Source organism: Pteropus medius, unplaced genomic scaffold (genome assembly GCF_902729225.1).
Source record: "Pteropus medius unplaced genomic scaffold, Ma_sr-lr_union100, whole genome shotgun sequence".
NCBI classification, from domain to species: domain Eukaryota; kingdom Metazoa; phylum Chordata; class Mammalia; order Chiroptera; family Pteropodidae; genus Pteropus; species Pteropus medius.
This window is the reverse complement of record NW_024351730.1, coordinates 8,613,667-8,635,848: the sequence shown is the minus strand read 5'-3', so window position 1 is coordinate 8,635,848 and position 22,182 is coordinate 8,613,667. Positions and strand designations below refer to the sequence as shown.

Sequence of the window (22,182 nt, the reverse complement as noted above, 5' to 3'; positions counted from 1 at the left end):
CATTATTTTAAAATTAAATATAATAAAATTAGTTCCCAGCTTAAAGTCTACAGGCCTAGACTTCTGGGAAAAGGAAGAGATACTTCAAGATTTAACTTAATGTGAATTCTCTCTATTCCTTCATTTCTCCCCTTATATTCATCTTTAGTCCTTTTAACTAATATATATCAAAGACATTGGGCTAAGTTCCTCCAGGTGCTGAACTATGGCCTGCGGATCTATGAAAAGTCATGTTCCCTACTTAGCTGTCTGGAGAGGAGAGAGTCTTTAAAAAATTACCATCAGTAAAATAATGGCTGAAGTCGAGTGTGTGGAGAGCACAAAACAGGCACTGATATCTGCCTGGGGAGTCAGAGAAGGTGCTGGGAAGGAGAAGGCATTGCAGCTGAGCCCTGAAGATGGAGTAGGAGTTTCTCAGGCCAAAGGAGGAGTAATACCTGAGTCTCAGGTCTGCCTGTGACCCGCTGAGCATGTTGGTCAAGTTACTTTACCTCTTAGAGATTCAGTTTCTTCATCTGTTAAGTAGAGTTCCCTTGTGGGATTTCTGCCAGGATTCTGTAAGAGAACACAAATGAAGTGCATAACACCAATCCAGGCAAAGATAAATGAACAAGAAATGTTAAGATGGTTCTGCAGGGGTAAGAGCCTAGAAGCGAGAGACCCCAGTTGTCATGGGAACCACAAACAGTCAGGTTTTTTGATGTATCCAGGGAAGACCCCAATAAATAGTTCCCTCTTTCCCACTTGGGTTGCAGATAATTTGAGAAAAATTCACAAGCATAATTATGGAGGCCCAAATATCACCTTTTAAATGGTAATGGCGAAATTGGAAAACAAAGCCTGGAACAAGGACACACAGAGTATGGAAGCATCCAGACTGGGCATGGCAGCTTCTCACACAGAAGCCCGCCCAGAGCATGGAGCAACACAGAAAAAGGCTGGCTCGCTCTCAAGACAGAGAAGTGAGGAGCAAAACCAAGTTTGCTCATTTTCCCGGTAAGGGATTCGTAGGGCAGAGTGAGTAAAGGGCAGAGCATAGAGTTTGCTCTGGAAACCACTTTCCTGGGGAAATTGGGGCAAGGGAGTGCTCCCCTCTAACACAGTGTTACTAGTCATGGGGGATGAGGGAGTAGTATTGTGTGGATGGAAAGATAAGAAGATGTCGATGAGGTTTGACAGGAAGTCAGGCACCAGATCATGAAGAGCCTCATGTACCAATAGGCAAAGCAAATGAACTGAAGGTAGGATGATCACTGAGAGGAAAGGAAGAGGCACTGACTGGGATTGCTAAGGATAGTGACAAGTGCAGCTGGCATTGCAGGGTATACCTAGTGGCACCAGTCTTTGTGCTTGTAGGAAGAGAGAAGGCTGGTGCCATGGTTTCTTCAAGTCATGAGGAAGTCAAGAATGCTAGCAAGGAAGTGGGGTGTGGGCCAGATAGGCTTGAAGTGAAAACAGTAGGGAATGGATATTCTTGGGTCATGTACAGAAGTCCATAAACCAAGGATCACAATCAGTTCAGAGAAGAAGGCCAGGTTTGAGTAAGGGAGTGAAAAATCTGAATGGTTAAGAGAATACAGCAGAGAGTGTCATTCTCAGATTTTTTTGAAATGGAAGATTTTTGGATAATGAAAAGTTCCAAGGGGTAGCCCTGAGAATGGGCAGCTTAAGAGGAGTAGAGGTAAATGTACTTATAGTTGAGGAAGTCAAGGATGCTGACAGGGTCATCTAGGAGGACCTGGAAGCTCTCAGGATGGAGCCAAAGTTAACAAGGAGAAGAGACATTTTACATCTTTGATAGGTGGTATTGAGTCAATTATAGCGGATATTTATATGAAGGAATCAATAAAGAAACAAAGATATGACAAATTACAAAATATCTACAACCATCACCCCAAAATTGAATAACCGACCTGGTTTATGCAAGCATAGACTCATAGGAACATAAAGATATTTACAGTTGTGGAATATAGGCTTTGTGACAGTTATAGAGACAGCAACAATATAGTCCTTTTCTTTATTCCTACTAAAGAAAAGTGTTCTGGCCACAAATGTGTGTACTAAGCCTTCATAATATATGTGCCATCTCCAATAACTTCTGTACTCCCTCTACCCGAAAAGCACACAAAATGGAGGAGTGTCTGCTCCTAAATTCTAGACACAAAGACTATCCTAGAAGCTCATCTGCAAACCAGGCAATACACAGGCTGTGAGTTAGAGGGAGAAACGCAATCTCTTCCCAATACACGGAACCAGATGGCATCTATCACATCAGCTGATATTTGTGACTGTTACTATTATTTTCCAAAATTGCCCTTCAGAGACCTGTTTATTTGCATCATGCTAAGTACTTATAATTAGCCAATGAAAATTTGGAGCTAAGTTCGTTTTTAAAAAACTGAGATCAATGTGACAGAATGTATACAGTAATTCTGTCTCATAATGCTAAATAATTTTAGCCAAAGAGGCTTTTTCAAGGGATTCTTTTTATTAAAATTAGATGGAATGTGTGCACATATGTTGTGGTATTCAGTTTTCTTAGACAATTCTGCAAATATGCCATGAAAATAAAAAGGAAGCAAATAAGGGCAAAGTAATTCTGACGAATCACGAGACATGAGCTTAGCAATAGGTTCATTGCCAGGAGGAATCCTTGAGAATGCCAACCTTCATTGTGGTGACATAGAAGGAAAGAGCTTTGAAAACAGACCTCCTTTCCCCCTTTAAATTTCCCTGTCAAGATACATAAAAGAATTTAAACTAATCAAAAAGCCCAAGTGAGCTGCCTGGTTAAGTAGGACAGGCCCAACCTTGAGTTCAGAGAGCTTTCTAATACGTTCCACCTGCCTCTCCAAGGAACAAAGTTTACAGGGTACAGTGACTGAAAAGGTGGTCTGCTTCTAAAGAGAAAGACATTTATATGGTAGCCGAAATGGCATGTCATGGAAGTTTAGCTCAACACTGAAAACATTGTCATTCTTAATAAATTACCCCATGGCCAAAATACTGAATTTCTTTCCCTCTTGTCTTTTCTTTCTTTCCTTTCTTCTTTCTTTCTTTCTTTCTTTCTTTCTTTCTTTCTTTCTTTCTTTCTTTCTTTCTTTCTTTCTTTCTTTTGTTCTTTCTCTCTCCCTCCCTCCCTCTCTCTTTCTTCTTTCTTTTTCTAAGTGGTTTAACCATCACGAGAGAAGTAGCCAGCAGTACTGTAAAAACATGAAGCAGTCAGTTCTTGAGGCTCTTTATAATCTGGTCCCACCTTACCTATCCAAATTTAGCATGTGATGGATCCTCCTCACCCTGGCAAGATGAACATTTCATTGTCTGATCTTCCCCTCTCCCCCACCCCCACACAGCTTTGTCTCCAAAATACACGGCTAAGATCATCCCTGCCTCCACTGATGATGTTGCCCTACCTAGAACTGTTTGCCTTCTCACTATGTCTCCAAATCCTTCAAGGTCTAATTTATGTTCTGTTCTCCATGAAATATTCCTCAATGGCACCAGCCAACGCTAATCTTTTCCTTTCCTGATTATTCCTCCCACTTACTGTCAAACTAAGGACAGAGATTACACTGTGCTTGGACTTATATTTTGAAGATTCTGAGGTTGCCTCTGCGCTCAAGAGCACAATGACTAAGAAAATGTTTCGGGAGGCAGGAGTGGAGCAATGTGCATTGAATTTTGCCAATCCTGGTCTAAACCATCCATCTTGGCAGTGGTTCTTATTGAAACTTAATTTTACTTTATTTCATTATCATCCAGCTGTATGGAGTTTCATATTCTTATGGCTGTTCTGATAAGATTTTCATATTTTAAAAGTGATAAACTGATCAAGTTATAGAGAGAAATAACCATAAAAGATGACATAGGTAGTTACAACTGATCATTCCTAAGGGCCCTTCAATTTGGCCTTCCCTTCTTGGGGTTTGTTTGATAGGCCTCAAAAAGATGATTTCAAGTATGCACTAGGAGTGATGGATTTCCCGGTGTGTTTACTCATAAATATATGCATAAATATGTCCATACGTATATATGTTCTACACATATATACCCAGTGTAGAAACCAGGTTACTAATTCATTTGCAATTGGAGACATTTCTTCCCAGACACTACACTCCCCGGGCCACTTCTTCAAGGCACTTCCTTCTGATTAGAGGATAGTGTCCAGGAAGTTGCCCAGTGAGCATGAAATCAGAGCCTCCCTTCTCTTTCTTTCCAGAGGTTAAAATTGCTCTGGCCTTGCCACTTGCTGGTTGTGCTGTCCTTAAGTAAATTCTCAGCCTCTCTCTGCGTTGGTTTTTCCAGCTGTAAATGCAAATAGTAATAGTATCTAACTTTTAGACTTTTTAGACTTGGCGTAGGGTGCTAAGAACTAGCACCTGCTAAGTACTTATTCAAAGTTAGGTCTTTATGATTATTATATATATCTTTTCACCGGTATTTTGGAAATATTATTTCCAGAATAATGCAACGACCCTAATGGAATAATGAAGCCCATATTGGTTTTTTACACCTTTAAAGATTGTCCTAAATCCAGGAGTACCATGATGCATCTCACTTGAGATGGTTGATTATGTGAAATACATCTGTTTTTTCCTGTTTTTTATACATTGTACCTGGGAGTGAATTCTGCTCCTGGTTTAACTCTTGTTTTTAATTTTTATTCATCAGACCATATATGCAGACGGTTGCGTGTGTATGTGAATATAGTAAGTGAAGCTCCATAGGCTGAGGCTATTGGATAAAGCACTATGCACTGTAACCTCTTATAAATTCTTTTCCTCTACAAGCCTTCTCCCCTCCCCCCACAAAAAAAAACCAAAATTCTGTCTGTGATTCTCCTCTCCCAAGTTGGACCTGCTGCCCTTCAGAAAAGGTGAGGCATGACTGACACACAAGGAAGGCAGGCTGCTGCAAAGACTGCTGGAGGTGAACTTTCCGGATGATTCATCAAATTGGCAGGCTCGCCCAGCTCCTCCTCCTGTCCCAGGGAAAACCCTGACCAGTGAAGGAGAAGCCTTTGCTTCGCTGATTGAGTATCAAACTGGAGGACTGGTACGGTTCTCTGAAAGACCTGCATATAAAGGCTTTGCTGCTTTCATCTTTGTTGTTTAAAAATAAAGGAATAGCCACACCTACCTTAGTTTCTATTGGATAAAAATATGAATGGTGGATTTTTTTTGTTTTTAAGCTTCCAACTCTCTTCAAAGAGCTCCCAGTTTCCAGGTGGGGAAGATAGTTTAGAGCTGTCTGGAATGGCTCCATAACTCAGGAGAGAAGCCAACCCTCTTGCAAATGCCTTCTCCGTACCCACTCCTTTGACTAAAATTTCTCCTCTTTGCCTCCCTGGTTGTTTTACAAGGTATTGAAAGACTAGCTGCACCCAGTCAAAGTCAGGCCAAGAGAAAGAATCAAGACCTTGCTTCCTTCCCTCCTCCTCCCCCTCTCCTGCTTCCCATTCGTCCTTCTTCCCCTGAGCCACAACACCAACCAACTGGTCTAAAACCCTCTAAAATAGTACAATATTAGAACCTGTGGAACCAAAGCAATTTCAAGAGTAGTAGAAGGGGAAAACAGGAAAGAGGGAGACAGAATGGGGGGAAAAATACAAATTTCAACATTTCTTTTCCTCAATGGGAAAAAGGTATCTCTGGGCAAGCAGGCCACCCTCCTGAGAGGGAGGACCACAGTTTCCCCAGGTAATACATTCCAGAGGGTGAATAAATTGTCCAAAGATACTGGACGGGGGCCACAGAAATACACAGCATTTAGATCCAATGATGGGAGTTGTTTACAATCCTATGAAAGATGCCAAAGGGTTTAACAGTCAGTGATAATAACTCACAGCTGTGGTGCTGGCTGGGCTATAGCATTACCCTGTCCTTTCCTGCTGGAAAAGCTGAAGCAAGCAACCAGTGACTTGTCCAGGGTCATACTCCAAGCTTGGGACAGAAATAATTCTGACTCCTCTGTCCTGGCTCTAACTAGCAGACAATGCCACCTTATTACTGTACTATCATTCGAATCTGAATCATTTAAATTGCTCTTAATTGCAGACCTATAGTGATCTGTAACTTCCTTGTGACTCTAACTGCCAGGCAAGTGGAGGTAGGAATGACCAAGGTTTTACACACTCCTGAATGTGGAATTAAAATAGGGAAAAAGTGTTTGCAAACTTGGTTTTGAAATAGCTGACAAGTGCTATGTTTAGATTTTTTTTAGATACATTTGAAATATCATGTCTGATTTCATATGTCATAACAGAACCACTTAGGGTTCAAAGAATGTCATTCAAAAAGGAATTTGGGGGTAAATCTCAGATATTTCCCATGAGGTCAAAATTCACACTCTTCCTTTTTATGCCCACTAAATTGCCATCTTATTTTGGTGTTTGTACTTCCTTTTAAACATTTTTGTAGGCAGCTTTTGGGGAGGGTGGGAGGAGGGGGCTACGGAAGCAACCAGGCATATAAATTCAGATCTGTCCACGGGGCTGGCCACGTGCTGTGCTCAGGAAAGAAAGTACATTCCATCTGGCAAATTGCTCTAACTGATTCATTTGACCACGCAGAGACGCCACCTACCTGCTCGCAGGTATTCAGGTAAATGACAGGTGGGCGGGACCTACTGGCTGTTTCTGTAGCTGAGGTCTCAGCAATGTTTTACCTGTCGAGGCTCCCATGATGTCACACATTTCCTGCTCTCCACCAACCAATGCCTTCCTCCTTCCTCTAGGCACCTGTACACCAAGGTTGAGGCTGGTCACAGCTCCGGTGGCCCAGGGAGCTGCTGGATTCACCCACAAGGCATGAGAGCTGAGGGGCTGCTACTGCTTTGAGAGCCTCAGACAGACACTTAAAAAGGTGAGCTGAAACACTCCATTTTTCTCTCAGCATTAGACCGCTGGCCCCTGAGGAATATGAATGAGGAATTTGACTGAAAAATTTAAGCTGAATGGCTTAGCCCTGGGTGTTTGTCCCAGAGTGAGAAGCCCTTTTGAGAGGGAAGAGCAGAGGGATGCCTTTGACATTTTGGTTGCACAGGAAAGTTCTCCCAGGCCAGATAGTTAATCCTTTTTGTTTCTCTTAATCATTAATCCAGCTTCTGCTGGTCTGGGAAGTAGATTCGATTTTTTATTTTTTTATTTTTTTATTATTTTTTTTAACCCTGGAGTCGAGTGGAGACTTTTTTGAAACTTAACTCAAAGGTGCAGACCAGTTCAGTCTGTTTAGTGGGGGTTGGGAGGCTAGCACCAACTGAATACAGAATTGCCTTATTTGCCTTACTTTCTGAATTCATCACACCAAAGTCATTTCAATCTAAACTGGTGAAATGTCCTTAATTGCTTATCCCCCACCCCTGAAGGTCTGTTCCTCAGGCAGATGAATTCTGTTGCCTTTCTCAGGAGCCCTCCACTCCAGTTTCCCTCCTTCTTTCTTTAAAAAAAAGTTTACTGTTTCCTTTGTTCTTCGTGGAACACTCTTTTTAAAGCCACTTTGCAGCCTGGTTAGAATCGTTTACTTTCAGTCCTGAACTGGCTGCCTGTTCACCTTCAGTTCAAGTAAATTCTATTTCCTCATTGCTTTACAAGAATGTTAACTTCAGGTCTGACACTTAATTTTTTTGAATTCGTCCACTTTCTCTCTCTCTTTTTTAAAAATAACAAATATACCAAGGAGATTGTTCTGCCAGGACCTGACTTTTTTTTTTTTTTTTTTTTTTTACCTCTAGGATCCATTTTTGTTTTCTTAGTCCTGATCACACAGCTTACTACTTCTGCTCTTGACAGCACAATAGCTCTACACCCAGTCCCGTTGTTAGAAAAAGGAAAGAAACCACCTCCAAACCCAGTACCCTACTGGGATAAACTTGGGAAAGAAATTCACCTTCCAGGCAGGCATTTTACTCTGGGTTTCTTCATCGGTTATTTTTCTGAAATTTCAGTTAGCAGATATATTTGTGAAAGAATAACCTCTTAGGAATTATGCTCATACTCATCCACCCAGAAATTCAAAGTACATGTCAGTTGTTCAAAAGTATAAATTAAAACAAGCTGAGAAAATTTTTGTCTCAGACAATTGCTTCTCACCACTGAGAGTCTGCCCTGTGCTTGCTGCCAACCTCCCTCTTATTCCTTGGAGGCTTGTATTGTTCTTTAATTGACCTTTGTGTCTATTCTTTTCTCCTGAGCTGGTGTTTCAGTGGTGGCTCTTACTTGTTTCTTACTAGTGTTCTCACTTGATTCAGAGTTTTGTCAGCAGAGGAGAGAAAAAAATCTCTTAGATCTTGACTCTTCTGGATAAAAACTTGTCTTTAAAGCCACAAACCTCCCATAAGACTACTGCTGTTCTTTGCACAGCAGTTAATTTACGATTAAACAAATCATTTCATCACTATATGTCAGCCTCTCTGGCTATTAAAGGAACAAAGCTATGGCTACCAGGCTCCCAGACATAAGAAAGGAAAAAAACTATAGAGACAGGAATTCAGGGTCAGGTTATCTAGAATGCAGTTGGTCTCTAGGATAATTTGTACATGAATATTGTCCAAAAGGATGAAAAGATCCACAGTGGTTCCCTTCCTGTAGTAACTCCATCTCTTGGTTCAAGTGGCAGTAAGGTCCAATTGAAAAATGTACAACTTCTTCTATTTATGTCCTTGAGCAAGTTACTTAACTTCCTGACCCTCAGTTTATCCATCAGTAAAACAGGAGATAATCATGCCTATGATATAATGTTGTCACGAGAAGTAAATGAGGTAACACACGGAGCATCAAGTGACAGTGTCTGGAGCTAGGTGCGTGCCAAATAAAGGCTAGGTCCATCCTTCTTGAAGGCATTTTCCTGGGTTGTTTGGAGGAAGTAGTCTGATCCTATTGAGGTAAAAGATCTTATGTGATTACACTGTTAGGAACCCTGATAGTTCTTGTTATGGTTATTCATTCTAAGTAATTAACTCTAATGTTAACGGATAGGAGGAAAAAAAAACAGGCAGGAGGAAGGAGAATGCTTAAATTGTGTCACTAAACAAGTCAGTCAGATTGGTTTCTGCTAGCCTCCCAGGCCGCATTTAGGGGCTGCTGGCCGCTGCTATTACTCCTACCTCTCCCACAACAGACCCACAAAACGTGGCCCTCCACAGGTCTTTGGCAGGGCCATATCCTGTTGTCATTTGCTGTAATCTGACTTGGCAGACTACCCTTTCTGCTTTCAATTGTACTCTCTTGCAGGGCAGACTGGGCGTTTGGTCTCCTCCAATCTTTCAGATAAACACCCTTCGCTGCAGCCTGGGTGAGCTACCTGTCAAGTCACTGGGAGGAGAAGGCAACTGGTTTGGAGACTTTTCTGTGGAAGGAGGGCTTGTGGATCCTTTGGATATGATTTGTCCCTCTAATGGAATATCCTCCGTCCTTCAATGACCTTGAGGCATTGCATGAGAGCAAATATGGTCCTTGGAACTTTCTTCAGATCTTACCCTATCCTGAAAAGATAAGACAGGCTTTCACCTTTCAAGAGCAAGATAACAGCCTAGTGGATTAAGGACAGGAGTTTATAACCTTGAACCTACCATTCGCTTGCTTAGGGGACCCTGGGGAAGAACCTCAACCTCCCTGCCCATTAGTTTCCTTCTCTACCTTTTCCCAAAAGAGAGATGCTAAAATGGTATACTTCACAAACCACCTCTGTCCTATAATAGAAGCTACATGAGCTCCACACCTGGGTGAGTAGGTCATACTGACTACAGAGGGGTAGGCAATGCCTCTCTAGGAAATATTAACCTTATGCATTCAGTTCAAGGTGGAACAGTGCTACTGCTTTAGAATAGTGGTCTGGTCTCTGGCGTTAGACTGTTTGGGTTCAAAACCCAGCTCTGCTGTGTACTTGCTGTGTGACCTGGGATAGGTAATTTAACCCCGCTTTACCTCAGCTGTAAATTAGAGTTATTGTGAAGATTAAATGAGTTTTAAATATATTAAGTGCTTGGAATAATACCTGGCACGTAGCCATTACTAGTATTATTTTCTTGAAAGGAAGATGTAGTGGGTAGAATCAGACAGATCTGTGTTCAAGGCCCAGTTCTGCCATGTAATCACGGCTAAATAAGTTATTTAATATCTTTTTGTCTGTTTCATCATCTGGAAGATGGGATACTTACCAAACCCAAAGCTGTTGTGAGGAATAACTGAAACAATTTCATGTAAATGCCAAGTATGTAGTAAGTACTCCGTACATCTTCACTATTGTTATATTACTATCAAAAATATTTGTTATATTGGTTACAGTTAGACCTCTTAGATCATGCTATAGTCTGGGTGTAATAATGTTGGAAACAGTAATATGCTGAGTGCCAAAGACTCTGAACAAAATAAATTTCCTGAAAGGCCCCCAAGGGCCTAGAAGGAAAGCCTGCTAACAAAGCTTACCTTGTTTACCTTGGAGTTCCAGAGTAGAGTAGCTGCCTGTGCAGTGTCTGGTCTTTTGCAGAACTGTGGATAGTAGGATTCTGCAATATAAGTAAACAGTGGATTCTCCTGATGCAGTGATTCTCAGCTTCCTGGCTTCCAGTATCTCTTTTTCAGATTTGAATTCCTTGAAGTGGAGAAAATCAAGTCTGTTAGGATGATGACAACTTAAAAGGCCATTCTGTAAGATGCTACCAAGAGAGGACATATGAGGGAGGCTCAAAAATGTGTCCTTCTCAATGCCTCAGTTTCACGGACATCATGGCGTATTAAACTATCCCTAATATTTGTGTGCTGGCATCACATAGACTTGCTTTTATGTGGGTGGCAAATTTATTGTCCTCTGACACTGCGTCCAAAGTGTCTAGGGCTTTTCAAAACAATTTGGAAGGAAAACTACATCACTCTTCTGGGGTTAATGGAATTTAACCATCTACTATCCCCAAAGAATAAGAGTTAACATGAAAACCATACAAGTTTCTAAGTACAAAAACTGCACTGAGACGAAATCAGAAACAGGAAATGTTGATTGTCTTCTGTAAAACTCTTACATTCACCTTTTCCTCTCAGCTCATTTTGTTCTAAGAGATATGAAGATACCACAGTGACCTGTTGTTTAGTTAACCAGAGACACAGTCAGATCAATATAAAGAACTTTCTAAGAATTAGAGTTGTCCATAAGTCCAGTAGGTTGCCTTTTGAGTTCTCTGTCATTGAAGGTGATTATTTTTTTGGTATATTCAGAGCCTGGTGTTTGCTGAATGTATGAATGAATAAATGAATGAACGAATGAATGAATGAATGCCAAAGAGGTTTTGTGTCTTTAGCAGCACATACACTCATCTGTAAAATGAAGATTATATCACTGATCTCAAAGAATCATTTTAAAGATTAAATGAGAAAATACATGTAAAGTACCTAGCATAGTATCTTATACCTAGTAAACTGCTTATTAAATAGTAATACTTATTGTTTCATTTTATATTATATTCTAAATGGAAGAGGGGAGTAGGGATTTCTACTTCAGGTAGGAGGTAGACAAGATGACTTTCAAATTTGAAATCTGCAGTTTTTATTATAGTCTCTTTATTCTTATTCTCTTCATCTCTGGCTTTCTTCCCCTGCTTTTCTAGAAGAACCTCTTCCGCATCTTGGGGAGCCATACTCCTCAACATGGTGGATTGACTAGTACACTTCTAACAGTGGCAGTGATTCTGTCCTAATTAACAAGGGCCATTTTTTAAACATCCTTAATTCATGATTTGGAATGTGTGGACTTAAATTCCACCATTATTTTCCAGTGACTCTTATTTGCTTCTTGTGTTTGATGCATTTGTCACAGGGACACAAAAGACTTCACCAATAGCAGAGCAGAAACTCTCCAAGAATTTTTTTTAATGGCCTTTTGGCACACTGCATGACAACAGCACATGCATGATGGTGTGGTCTAAGTATGTCATTGCTATCTGTTGAGATGATTTGCATAACTTGCTTATGACTGTGTTTGTCAGTCACATGACCTTTTTTGAATAGAACGCTGCATGTTTAGGCTCCTACATACTCACATTAATACATGAGTCACCTAGTGTTTTCAAACTCCTCATTACGTATTATTGTTATGCTTGTAATATGTCTCCGACAACACACACACCCTCAGCTATTCTATCTGTGGCCTTTTTTTCCGCTTGGAGCCCTGGCAAATGTGGTTTAACAGTCATCCTTGAAGACATCTGTATTCTAACTTAACAATGGATTAAAAGGAAATTATTACATTTTTATACTAGGGAAGAACAGCTATCCCTAAATATGTATTAGTCTGAGTGGTTGCCACTTCAATATACTTTCTGTATCCCTTCACTGTGTGAAGTGCAGGAACGCATCGCTGGGAATGTTCATCCTATTCCTGGGGGAATACCCCTGAAAATACATAGCTCTTATATTATTTCGAAGGGCTGCTATAACAAATTATGTCAAACTTGGTGGCTTAAAACAACACAAATTTATTGTCTCACAGTTCTGGAGGCAAGAAGCTTTAAATCAAGGTGTTGGCCAGGTTTTGCTTCCTTTGAAGTCTCCAGAAGAGAACCCTTCCTGGCCTCTTCCAGCATCTGGTGGCTCAAGACATTCCTTGGCTGGTGGCTACATATCTCCAGTCTCTGACTCTGTCTTCACATCAGCTTCTCTTTTCTGTCTGTGTCTTCTCTTCTTCTGTCTCTCATAAAGACACTTGTCATTGGATTTAGGGTAAATCAGATAATCCAGGATGATCTCCTCTCAAGATCCTTAATTTAATTACATCTTTAAAGACCATTTTTCTAATAAGGTCACAATCATGGGTCCTGGGGTTTAGGATGTGGACATACCTTTTGGGGGGCCATCTTTTATACCTTACGTCCCCCAATGGACATGCATATACACAGTCTTCTTCCACTACTTATGAAAAGATTCTTTATCCGCTTGGACTCTGAAATATTGGGCGAAATACAGGCAAGGAGAATTAGAATTGACAGACTTCACCACTACCATTATTTATTTCTATGTTCAAGGCATAACAGTGTTTCATATTCTAAAGACCTACTGGGTTTTTTCAGTCAATAGTGTGATGTATCTACAAAAACAAATCATTAAAGGCCACCTTAGGTTGCTTTAATAGACAGGTAGTATCCTAGTTAAGGAGTGACTATTCCACTGGATCCTGAGACCATTAATCCACAGCTGGATAAGTGTTCATTTCCAGGAACCGTGTTTTCCAAGAAATCTTAACAAACTAGAGAGTATCTCGTGCAGACCAATTACCACCACCTGGAATACCCAGGAAGACAGACAATTGGAAGAACCAGAGACAAAAAGAAGACACGAGAGAAACCATCAATGCTGTCTTTAATTTTGGGAGCTGTCGTGCTTTGAAGGAGTGAATGCAATCTATGTTATACTGAAAAGCAGAACAAGGGCCGAAGGTCATAGTAGTAATAGGGAAGCATTCAGCTGTTGGCAAACTGATGAGATTCCCATCACTGTAGGTGTTTCAAGCAGAGGCTGGTAGGTCATCCCTCAAGGATGTTGTAAACAGGATTCCTGCACTTGGTGAGAATCCAATCTCTTTACCCCACTCAAAATCCTGTAACTTCTAGGGAAATAACTTTAAAATCTCAAATACAGATCATCATGTGGGAATACCAAACATCACTACATGTATTCCTCTTCCTTGATTGAAGAATTTCTTTAGATTCTTCCCCCTACCTAGATTTCTTCCCACTGTCTAAATCCCATTTATCTTTAATAATCCTCCCTAGGAGCTATGTATTCCATGAACTTTCCTTAACTGCTCTGGACCACACTACGCTGCTCTCTTGTTCCTTTTCCTCCAAACTTGTCTCTGGCTCCTATTTTGGAGAACCATACTCATTGCCATATATATTGTGTATTCTCTTGCGGTGTTTTAACTTTTTTTCTCTATGTACACTCCATTTTTCTAATTAGACTTAAACTCATTGAAGATGAAATTGAATTCCCTATGGGAACTCCCACAGAATTTAAGACAAATGCCAGGCATGGAATAGGTGATCAGTGAATACTTGTAGAATTGAAACAGCTGAAAAATGTTGAAAATACAAATATCTTCTTCATCCTATTCTTCCCTCCATAAAACTTGGTTATCTGTTAAAAAAACCATAAGCATTTCCTGAAATTGATTTTTAGCCTTGGGTAGAAGAATGCCAGCGCACTTCTTTCCATGCTTCTCCTTTGACATCAGCCTTCCCAAGACCCTATGGCATCTATGTGCATGAACAGAGCCCTTGATCAATGCAAAATACTCTGCCTTAATTTCTGTTGTTAGTAGGGGTCAGCTCTATTACTTCATGTTGATAGACCAAGAAATGGAAGTATATCTTTTCTGAGACAGAGTTCTTACAAACAGACCCAAATATGAAAGGTGTGCCATCACACCTCAGGGGAAAAGGCAGTAAAATCTGTCAGGAGAGGCAAAGCTCTCTAATCAGCTTGTGAAGACCTGCCCTGGCTTCTTAAACTTGTATCTAATTCACTAGCTACTTGGGACTCTTTTTATTTAACTATTTCCTTCATTTTTTTCCCCACTTCGTGAATATCTATGTTCTTAGTTATTGACTCCAGATGTATTACATTGATTCCTTTTAGTTCAATTCTCTTTTAATTTCCTAACCATATTTTGACCTCTTAAAAGACCATTTCTATGTTTTTCTGTCCTTTCTAGTGTTGGCAACGCTTTGCAGACTAGTGTCATTCAGATAGCATTAATGAATTACCTACTCCCTCATAGAGATCATGAGTTTAAATATTAAGTAGGAGCAGAGCTAACCCCAACCTTTGCAACAGCCCATAAGCACCTGCCCTCCCTCCCTCTGCAATGTATACAATGCCCCAACCTGCCCCATATACACCTTATCCCAACCCCTTACTTCCAACTCAGGCTCTTGGTTCGAAGATAGTTTTTATCTTATGTGTGACTATTTTTATTCAAGTCACTAAAGCCCCTGATTCCCCCCCTATTGTAGATCTATCTATAAGCTAAGGAGTAGCCTACTGAGCATTTGTCTTCTTATGTACACTAGTTCACAACTGGCATTTATTAAAAAAAAATGATGGCACCAAGTTGATATTGATTACTGACACATGCAAATCTCACTCAATTTATCCATAATCTAAAATGTAATTATAAATATGCTTTAATAGGAAATAAAATTTGCCTTAATTTTGGCAATTGCTTTTCCACCTAATAATGTAATTTAGGAGTTCCAGCCAGAGTCAGGGAAATTGTTAGACAGACATGTTGATAATTATTTTAGAAAGAGAGACAAGGCCACCAATTTAGCTTCACTAGTCCATTCTGTTGCTCCTTAGGTATTTCTTGTTTTCAAAGTTCAGGATGGTGTTTCTGATTGTGACTGTGATCTCTGCCCTGAGGTGTGGCTATAACAAGTTTGAAACCAACTTTCTCTCCTTGGGTTTCTAAAAATAATAGCGACACAGTCATGATTAAGGTGAGGCAAATGAGGTACTCACCTTCCGGTACAAAATTTAAGGGGGCACCAAAAAACTCAGTAATCACAATAAGATTTTTTAATTTAAAAAAAAAAATCAAAATTAATGCAAAAAATCCATGAAGAACAAAAGATCGAAATTAATTTAAATAAAGGCAGGACAAGTAAGCTAAAGTTATTTAAAAATTATTTAAGATTATCACTTAGTCAAGAGGAATTGTCAAATATGGCAATTTTCTCAGTTGAAAATGGGACAAGCAAAGAGGTAGGTTTTGAAAATATTATTGATGAGCCTGCTTCCTTTAAAGCCAGGGAAGTGAAGCTATTTTTTTTAATTCTGTTTTAAGTATAAATAAAATATTTAAACTTAAAACGATGTTGTTGTAGGTTTTAATCTACTTACTTTTTACATTTCCCACATTTTTTCAACTACTTTCATGATCTGGGAAAAAAACATTAAAAAATATAAGGGAGGGAGGGAGCAATTGGGGGAATCTTTTTATGAACAATATAGATGTCTAACCAATGTACTATATACTTGAAACTAATTTAAATAAAAAAATTTAATTAGAAAAACATATACAAACACATCTGTATTGGGACACACATTTTCCTTTTGCCTCAGACTGCAACATGGATCAGCACAGCATTGGCAGGATAAATGTATCTGTTATTTAGGAATGTCTTTGGTGAATTTTTCCGAACATGTTTGTCATAGGCCAAGGAGGAGTTTTCCATAAGCAAGGCTTTCTGGCAGACACTCCTCCCCTGAATAAGGGGAGAAGACCAAGGTGATAGCACATCTCCTCCACTTTCCTTCTGGAGTTGTGTCTGTTGTTGTTGTTGTTGTTGTTGTTGTTGTTGTTGTTGTTTTGACAAAGCAGGGGAGTGAGAAGTGGGGTAAGGAGCATCTGGAGCTATGGGACTTCCAGTTCACCCCATCGCCCCTCCACCAGCTGCCCTTGGCCTGTCATTATTTAACTTTTCATTTATTAGTGAATTTCAGTAGAAGTTCATCAGTGTTATGCTCTGGGTGGGAAAAAGTATCTCTGACTTGTCATTTGTTTAAATGGTTTCCATTTCTCTTTTCTTGTGTTATTTATTGTATCAGTACAGAACAACAAGATTTATCAAAATAAAGGCATGCTTACAAGCAAATGGGAGACCCTCAACTCCCCAAACACCATTCGTTCTGGGGATCCAGTTATACATTGAAGATTCCAGTACAGAACTATTTAGCCATTGAGGACTTTTTCTGTTTATGCAAATCCTCTCAATGCCACTAAATATCTTTGCATTTTGTAAACTGTGTTCACAGCCCTTGTTTTTGTTTTTTAAAGCTCCAACTTTTCTACCTTATTAACCTTGATTCCCCCTCCTCTCCATGTGGCCAAAATTGCTAATAGCCTCCTCCAGACCTCAGGGCAGTGTCTCCTGCTCAGGCAGCAGGACTGCAGTGGCTGCTTTTGTTACTGAAAAAAAAGAACCTTTGGCTCTGGAAATGGTACTCCCATTTTGCTCTGTCCTGGCGTTTTGGAGTTCATTTTTACCCACATTGTAGGAGGGACAACTGGTAAATCAGGGAGCTTACAGAGAAGAGTGGTTGGGCTCCTAGAGTCTGGAAATCTGAAGGAATGCCAATGAACCAAGGCTGCTGAGTGTGGAGGTGGGGGTGGCACAGGGTCTGTCTTCAAATAATTAAAGGGCTTAAGCAACTAGACATATTCTAAATAGCTCCCAGGATAATGCTGGCGCCTATGCAGGTCAGAGTGGAGCGGGGCGGGGTGGAGGGCAGTAGTTCTAGAGAGGTAAATTTTTGCTCAACATACAGACTTTCCCTCACTAATAGAGCTATCCAAAGGTAGAATGATTTGTTTTATAAAGTAGTAAAGACATGCCTTATTTAAGGTTCTCTTTCAACCTGAAGAGTAAATGGCTACAATGTTTCATCTTTCTCAAGTTAAGGTACCAATGCAGGACACACTGCCATTTGACTATAAGAATGTTTTCTTTTTAATGATGTCCCATTACTTTTCTTAGAAAACTGTGACTTGTGCAACTATTCAAAACATGCTTCAGAGTCAAGTCTTGTGATTTTGGTAGAGGCAAACATGAAAGTCTTAAGTGCAGCATGCCGATTGATATGTTTATCCATTACCTTTCTAGTGGAGTATATGGTTTATTCTGATGACTGGATCAGATAACTGTTTTCTATAAAGCCAGTGTTCATTTAAAGGAGAATTAGCAGGACAATAGCACAGCGAGTACCCCATTGTTCTGGTAAGTTATCTCATACAGAAATTTTTCTTTTTCCAAACAGGCTATTTCTCAAAGGCTGTTCTTAAGTCTATTGGACTTTTAGTGCAAGTGACATTATACTTAAGACTTCTAATGAACTTCTTGGTTGAGGACACTGACTTGCTTTTGCTCTGGAATGTATCTTTGTTGTCAACCATGGAAGTTCAGGATTCGAAAGTTAGGTAGCAGTACTTCTGTACAGGTTTCAGGTGAGACCATAAACTGGTGAGAAAGGAAGCAGAGATTAAGGACAGAGACGGAGATTTTTATTTTTCCTGGCACTGCTCAGCACCATAGTGTGTAGACTACGCATATCTCTAAAAGTCACTGCAGGTTTCTATTCTATTCTACCCCAAATCAGAAGAGAGGAAGAAAGAATGGTTCCTATGCCACAATAGCATGGTACCTCCCCCAACCCCTATATGCACACCCAAGGAGGGAATTCACTTCCGTGCTCGTTTTCCAAACCGCAAAAAAAGCCATTTTGCTGTTTTCTCTCCTCACCTCAGCCAGGGTCACACACATTGAGTAAATGGACTCAAAGCTGACAGGCCCCCTTGCTCACTTTTGGGAGAGAAAATAGTTTACCTTTAAAGCCTTAATGATTTTTCATCATTTCTTCTCAGTTCAGCAGAAAGGCACATCTATGTCAGAAAGTATGATATATCATACATGTTTATAAGATGTAATCTGGAAATAAGAAATGTCAGGTAAACGATCTTAATCATATTTTTAAAAGTCTACCTAGTTCTTTCTTTAGAGCCAAGATTTCTTGTTCAGTCAATTCCTTCATAATCTTTGTTTATTCATATTGCCTTTATTTAGTCTAAAGCAAAGTCAGAAAATATATACAGCAGTGTTTACATTAATATTATATTAAGAATCTGGTTTATGTACATGGGTAAGTGCCAGGGAATTCAAATTGCTCTGAGAGAGAGTGAGAGGGAAAGCGAAAGGAGAATGGGAGTTGGATCTAAAACCTGCCCTTGTTGCTTGCCCCATTCACTCAGTCTCAGGCATTTTAGCACTCAATAAAGTCAAAGGAACTTTTTTATTCAGAAATCTTGGAAAGACCTACTTGCAGTGAAGTCTAAAGAGATTTTAACCTTCTAATTTCCCGGGGGTCTTATATTTGATTAGTTACATTATTGGGATTCTGACTAGTCATAATCAGGAAAGATGATGGGAGACAAAGTAGCAAATAAGTTAGGAACGGAAACTGGAATCAGCAGCCCCTTCTGGGTTTGCTTCTTTTTTGGTGTGACTGGTAAATTACTTACATGCCACATTTCAATTTTTTCATATGGTAATTGAAAAAAAAAACCCTACAAAACTGGGAATTCATGAGGATTAAATAATATAATATATACAAGGCCTCTAGCACAGTGCCTGGCACAGGGTCAGAGGATTTTCCCTAACAGCCAATACCCGAAACAAAACACCTCCACCTTATTAGAACATAAGCGTAGAATTTTATTTCTGAAAGGGACTTTAAGTTTCTAGTCTGACAGTGTGCTTTTTTCCCCCTCAAGCCAGGGTTCTTCAGACAGAATATCATAAGGAACTGTAGAGCTGGGAATGGGCGGGATAGAGCAGTGGCCACAGATCTACCCTCCGCTCCTCCCCTCCATTGGAAGATCCTGAGGCATCCAGAACATAGTTAGAAAACTAAAAATCTGGCCCCCACCATTTCACCAATAAAGGAATGGCCCAGAAATGTGGAATTTTTTTCTTCAGTGGTACAACCAGAGTGAAATTCTTACCATTTTCTAGTACAACACATGAGAAAACATGGACAGGACCAAATACACATGAGAATATTTGGCCCATTTCCATTTTCATGTTTATTTTTCAAATGTTTTTCATGCCACTTAAAGCATTTCTTGTGTGGTTCCAGAACCTTCTATCAGCCTTGACGAGAAATAGCAGCTGGGTGGGTTTCCGTGACATTTAACCAGAAAACATCTTCATCTTCTCCTATACCCTTTACCTTAGGCTTCAGTGGTCTCTTTGGGTAGTAAAGAAAAGGCTGATTTCTAAATATTTTCACATTCTGCCTATTTCACTTCAACCTCCTGACTAGAGTGTTCTTTCAGACATATTAGCACAGTACAGAAATGTAAACACAAAGCTGACCCAATGAAAGGTTGTGTTTTTTTCTTTTTTTTCTTTTTTTGAGATAAGGCTCTGTTTGTACAAACAACCTCGGACTTTACCTGGAAAAGAAAAAAGATATAACACAGTTTATGAGCGCTGTGCTGATCCCAAACATGGCTAGTCTCCTGTCAGGTTGTTCATGGGTTTCTATATTCTTGTGGAACACTTAAGGCCTTTTCATTTACTTTCAGAAAAGAAGAAAGTTGTGCTGAGGGGTAGTGTGCGGCGTGGGATTCTTGTTCCTTGTGAGAGTTGATCCAGGTTTTCCTGGTGCTCACCTCTGTTTGCACTGTGTATCTGGGCTTCTGATCACTTGTATTCATGGCCACCTCCCCTGCAGTAGGGACTCCTTGAGACCAGGGGCATGTCCCTTCAAGCTCTCTCAAGCTCCTCCACACCCAACTCACTACCTCACTCAAAGTTGGTACTCAAAAAATATTTATTGGCTAATTGTCTAAGAGACTTTCTAGATGTTAATCAGGCATGTCGAAAACTCCATTATTTTGGATTCTTACACCAAATGAAAATCTGTAGCATGACGATATTCTACTGGTTTGAAATATATATATAATATATAATTTTTATTCAATTTTATTCAAATAAAATTCAATTGATATATATAATTGAATAAAAAAGTACTACAGAAAATAGCAAAAAGACCCCTTATAGGAACTATAGTTTTCAGTTTCCAGGCCAATTGAGCTAGGCCAGAGACAAAATGAATTCAATAACAATATATGTAAGAATAGTAGCTAATATTTATTGGACACTTACTGTATGCCAGGCATACAGGTGAGTCCTCCTCCTTGGCAAACTCTGAGAAGCCCTGCCCATGAGGGAGCAGCTGGAACTCTCCTGTCTCCCAAGGGCAGGAGAGCTTTATGTATCATATCTTGTTTAATCTTCTCAACAATCCTGTGAGGTAGGCTTTTATTATCTCTATTTTACAGAAATGAAAACAGAGGCTTAAATCATTGTCCACACTGGTGGTGGTATTTGAACCCAGGCAATGAGTCTTCAGAGCCCATTTAAACACTAAATGACTGACTGACTGACTGACTGAGTGAAGTGCCTACAGAAGAAAACAATGCTTTCACCATAGTGAAAATACAACACACTCAACAGCTCTTATTTCTTCTCAGATAATTTAGTTGAAGGCCCTGATGTCTTACATATTCTGAGTTTAGGAGAAAGGTAGGGAAGAAAGATAAGAGAAAGCCATCAGAGCGTTGACCGTTTTTCTTATCCTGATCCAACAAAGAATTTTATAAACCGATGATCTGTTTAATTTTATTAACAAATTATATTTCTTAGGGCATATTTCTTTTCAGTTACTGTAGGCATTTCTCATATATCACCCAAATGATTTTTACCATACCACCATAAAATGTTAAAGCTAAACATTATTCCTGCTGGGATAGATAGTAAAACTGAGGCAGAATGAGGCAAAGCCGTTTGCCCAGGCCCTGTCACTCAACCCTGGCCTTCAGGATCATAGTTCAGTTCCCTGTCCACTGGCGGCACTGTCTCACTTCTGTAACAGAGTCTTCGGTTTGCTTTGAAAACAAAGAGATAAGTTGTCTTATTCTCTTTTAGGTTTGTGGATGGTTCCTAGAAGATCTTGACTGGCTCCTGAGAAAATATTGTTTTATCAGGTTGGTTTCCTGCCATCCTGTCCCCTCAGTCAACCATGAGCCAGTCAGACCCTGTCGATGACCCAGACCCCAGCCCTGCAACCCTGTGTGTGGTGTGTGGTCAAGCCCATTCCCCTGAGGAAAACCACTTCTACACCTACACAGAAGATGTGGACGACGACCTCATATGCCACATCTGCCTGCAAGCTTTGCTGGACCCTCTGGATACTCCCTGTGGTCACACTTACTGCACACTCTGCCTCACCAACTTCTTGGTAGAGAAGGACTTCTGCCCCGTGGATCGCCAGCCCGTGGTTCTCCAGCACTGCAAGAAATCCAGCATCCTGGTCCACAAGCTCCTCAACAAGCTCATGGTGACCTGTCCATTCACTGAGCACTGTACCGAGGTAGTGCAGCGCTGTGATCTTGAGCATCACTTTCAAAACAGGTGAGTCCTCCTCCTTGGCAAACCCTGAGAAGCCCTGCCCTTGAGGGAGCAGCTGGAACTCTCCTGTCTCCCAAGGGCAGGGCTGCCTCCAGTGTCCTAGGTACTCCATCAGAGGCCTATTTCTCTGTCTTCTTCTTGGCAACCAATGAAGGGATTCATTCA

At 40.2% G+C, this 22,182-nt stretch overlaps 1 protein-coding gene across 1 annotated transcript in view; it reads left to right on the top strand.

Moving 5' to 3' along the window:
* The first annotated feature begins 6,443 nt into the window (after positions 1-6,443).
* Positions 6,444-22,182, top strand: part of LNX1 (ligand of numb-protein X 1) — a 101,042-nt gene continuing 85,303 nt past the window's right edge. The window contains exons 1-2 of the mRNA XM_039845200.1: positions 6,444-6,863; positions 21,535-22,020. Coding sequence (XP_039701134.1) covers positions 21,629-22,020 — 392 coding nt within the window. The 5' untranslated portion in view covers positions 6,444-6,863; positions 21,535-21,628. The remainder of the gene's footprint in view (positions 6,864-21,534; positions 22,021-22,182) is intronic.